The sequence below is a fragment of the Cryptomeria japonica genome, chromosome 8, assembly GCF_030272615.1.
Source record: "Cryptomeria japonica chromosome 8, Sugi_1.0, whole genome shotgun sequence".
In the NCBI taxonomy this organism is placed as follows: domain Eukaryota; kingdom Viridiplantae; phylum Streptophyta; class Pinopsida; order Cupressales; family Cupressaceae; genus Cryptomeria; species Cryptomeria japonica.
The window spans coordinates 12,459,606-12,464,102 of NC_081412.1; the positions used below are offsets into that span (position 1 = coordinate 12,459,606).

Here is a 4,497-nt window from a genome sequence, read left to right on the forward strand (position 1 = left end):
TTTGCTCTTATGTAGGAAATTTGAAGTTAAATTCTTAGATATTGAAGGAGACTCAACTATAATTGTCAATGCCCTAAGGAAAGGGAGCATGCCTAATTGGAAACTTAATACCTTGCTATCAAAGGCTCTAGATATATGCAAAGGTTTTGATAGGTATACAGTTAATCATATCTATAGGGAAGGAAATAAAAGGGCGGATGAGCTAGCCAACATGGGAGCTGATGGCATCAAGCTCCTTTCTATGCCAACCTAAGGCTAGGTCCTCTTCTTCACCCCAGTATCCATCTTCTAGTCTTCCCTCCCCTTATGTTTCTCTTTCCTAGATTCCAGCTACCTCGTATCAGCCCCCTTATTCAAACCTTCCCCTGAACCCTGCAGTTCATGACATTCAGACATATATTCATTTAAAGTATTTCCATATTCTTGTTCTCCCATACTTCAGCTTAGGTAGCTAGTTTTAACTCCTTGATTTGTATTGTCCTTTATTCATCTTAGTCTCTCCCATCTTTTCTTTCCATCCAGTTAGTCCCCCCACCTTCAAGATTACGAAGATACCCCTCTTATAACACTCCTATATTCGTATTTGGTAATTGTCATCTATATCCACCTCGAGTTAGCCATCCATCCTCTTCTTAAGTCATACTATCAGCATATATATACACATTTATATCTATATATACAAATAAAATCTCCCACTCCTGCAATCCAGAACCTTTGTAGAACTATTTGGGACAGAGTAGCTCTCCCATCCCCGACGCTCATATTATTATTCTCCTGTCAGATAATCATTAATCTTACATATATATTTATAAAAATATCTAGATATTTACATATAAATATATATATATCTATAAGGAGATATTGTGCGGTCTCAAACTTTCTCTAATATAAACATCTATATTAGACTTGATTTTCCTTTCTCATATAGATAGTTACTCAATTTTATTTTTACACACTCTTTTATATATATATATATATATATGTATGTATGTATGTATGTATGTATGTATATATGTATATATATGTGTGTATGTATATATGTATACATACATACATATATATACATATATACATATATATACATATATACATACATATATACATACATATATATATGTATGTATGTATATATATATACATACATACATATATATACATATAATATAAATACTGTAGCATAGGAAATAGGAAATCATCACAAACAAAGATAAACGTAATAGCTCAATCACAAATGCATTCATTGCAATGAATCTATCCTAAGACACATTCAATAGAGACATGAAAACAAAGCATACAAAACTAGAAATTATGCAAACCATAGACACAATTTGAATGCTCCTTCATGCGGCTCCATTGTTCTTCTTTCCTCTCCAAATAGTTGTGGATCTCACCTACAAGTGCACACACAATTGAAAGCAAGTAGACGGGATTTTTGATCAAGAGTACTAGAAGCTTAGATTCGATAGCCTGATTATCAATTACCAATTACAAAATTAAGGGGTTTGATTGAAGAAATTCATCCAATTTATAGAAGAATTGGAGAGATGACAAGATTAGCATGATTCAATTCAAATGGAAATTGCAAATCAATTATGTCAATTATGACAAATTATGCACTTTCTATGCAAAATTTGTTGATTGATAATTTATGACAAATTATGACAACTTCTATGTCAAAATTGATTGATTGTCAATTATGACAAATTTATGACAAATTGACATGTCATTTCCATGAATTTAGGAGAGAAATAGGAGGAAAATGAATTTAGGAATTAGAAAATTAAGAAATTAGGAAATTGATGGAAATTAGGAATTTGAAATTAGGTAAATTAATTAATAATCTTTCATTTATTAATTAATTCACAAAGAGGAATAATTAGCCAATTAAATGAAGATTTAATTGTAATGAGAAGACTTAGGATAAATAAGTAATTTATTAATCCTAAAGGAAGAAAATGATAAGCAAGGTTAAATGACTAAATCACAAAACCCTAGAAGATGAATTAGGTCTTGATGAAAGATAATTGATTTGATCATGATTTGATTTTGGATTGATAAATGACCAATGTGATAAATGATTTGATTGAGAAAATGTGCCAATTGACGAGGAACAATGACAAATTGATCCAAATTGACATATTTGAGACAGACAACGATCGATGACAAATCGATTGCAAAATGACAAGAGATGATGATAAATAGATTGCAAAATGACAGGATTGAAAATGACCACGATCAATGACGAATTGATCTCAAAATGACAAGATCGAACATGACAACGACTGATGACAAATTGATCGTAAACGACAAGATTGAAGGATTGATGATAAATCGACAAGATTGATAAGAGCACAACGATCGATGACAAATTGATTGCAAGATTGATAGGAGGACAAAACCCTAATTAGGATTGACGATGTCCAAAATGATGACAAATAAGCACGCACATTGATGCAATAGGATAAGATCGATTAAAATCATGACTGGATAGTGTTGTCGACAAGACCAAATTCGAGAGCGAGATAAATGAAGAATGTAGAAGAAAGACTCAATGTTCGCAAATGATAAAAACCAAGTATGAATCATAGGAGAAATGTTAATGCGACGCAAAAACCTAAAATGAGGCAATGCGCAAATGTTAAAGTATGACTCCGCAAGCGTTGACCATTTTTAGGTGTCTACACATACATACATATATATACATATATACATACATATATATACATATATACATACATATATATATATATTCATATATATATATATATATATGTATCTATATATATATAGATATATATATACATATACTCACATGTATAAATATATCTGGGCAGGTTTCGATCCTTGTAGGCTCACCTTCAGATTGAGAGTCATTTTCTATTTGCTCAAATCCTTTTATTAGCTCTATTCATATTTATATATTCTCAGAGTCATTGTTTAATATTCAATCATTTATATATTTTTCTAGGAATATCTCCTCTTACCTTTCACCCTCATTCAGATAGGTTTTAGAGATTCATACATATACTTTGTGATTTTATCATATTCATATATACCTATTCATTCTCACTTATATATATTCAAGTATTTATTTATTTCTAACTCTCACTTATTATCTTTATATATATATATATATATATATATATATATATATATATATATATTTACTCACATAAACACTTTTACATATATTTATATATACATACATATAGATATATTCTATTCCTTTGTTTTGTTTTATCCGGCTTAGACAGAGATGTTTTAGCATTTATATGGGTATTTTATCAGGCCTCATTTTCTCCTATCGACTTGGCTACACCTAAATGTAGCTTTATATAGTCCCACTGCTCTGTCTAGATAAGCTTTAGGACTAGCAAGAGGCAAAACCATACATTAATAAGCTTAGGTATATAAACATGTTTTCATATTTATCTAAGTATATGCGTCATGGATATATAGCTAATATTATTAATGTAGATATGGCCTTCCTCTAGGACTAAAGCTTACCTAGCTATTTGCTTCTCTATTTTTCATCTTCCGATCCCCTATATTTGGCGCGCTACGACTGTCGTATGAGATATAAGTGTCGGACATCACACGTTAGCTTCCATTCCTGATCAAGGCCTTTTGATGACTCTTTACAAAGTCGAGTTAATGTCCCTGCAGTGATGGGAAAGTTGAGGTACCCTTCACCTGATGGCTTAAGTTAGTGGTAATAATGATCTTGCTCCTTGAAGATTGCACTCCATGCTTCGTATTTACTCATTTAGTAGCTGATCATTATGTAGCTTTAAGAGTGTGAGTCCTATTTTAGAATGCTAAGCTGGTCTTCTCTGTCTTTTTCTATTAAGCTACAATGGATATGACTCTCAGGCTTTTGGGGTTGAAATGCTAGATGGCCTTCATTGGTGAGATTAAGGATGAGAGACTGAGAGGTATTCTTGTCCAACAAAACCATTTGATCTTTGGAGCAGTAATGAAATTTCTAGGGAAGGATTTCATTATGAACGAGGACCGAACCAGAGCAAACTCGGACATTGCAGCAATGTTTTTAGCCCTCGCAATGCATTTTGAGAAGGATAGGGACACTGTGGTGAAATTATGCAAGAAGGTCTTCATTAAAGACATCCTTGGTGAATTAGAACGGGTGATGGTCAATATAGATGAGGAACTCACAGCTCCCAAACCCTGGGACTATGATATCCTTATCAGGAAGAATATCCTAGTTCCTCACTCCCCCATTCTGGTAATTGAAAACCCTGGGGCCTTCGAAGCTCTTCGTTCTGTTAGAAGAAGGATTCTCCTATTTCTCTCTTGGTTTCTCCAAGTTAAGAAACCCCCATGTGAGAAATGGTTGTGGAACTATTTGGAGGCAGAGAATATTATGATCATCCCTATTCAAGTGCCTCTCCCTCATTCCCCGGTTGTCCCTTCAGTAGCTTCACCAGGGAGTTCTAGTTCCATGCCCCCCCACAGGCCAAGCAAGAAAGGTTGAAG

The 4,497-nt window shown here is 33.0% G+C and overlaps 1 protein-coding gene across 1 annotated transcript in view; it reads right to left on the reverse strand.

Annotated features, from left to right (window-relative positions):
- Positions 1 to 330: 330 nt before the first annotated feature.
- Positions 331 to 4,497, reverse strand: part of LOC131048786 (tryptophan decarboxylase 2-like) — a 59,063-nt gene continuing 54,896 nt past the window's right edge. Inside the window, exon 5 of the mRNA XM_059210120.1 lies at positions 331 to 372. Within this exon, the coding sequence (XP_059066103.1) occupies positions 331 to 372 (42 nt within the window). The remainder of the gene's footprint in view (positions 373 to 4,497) is intronic.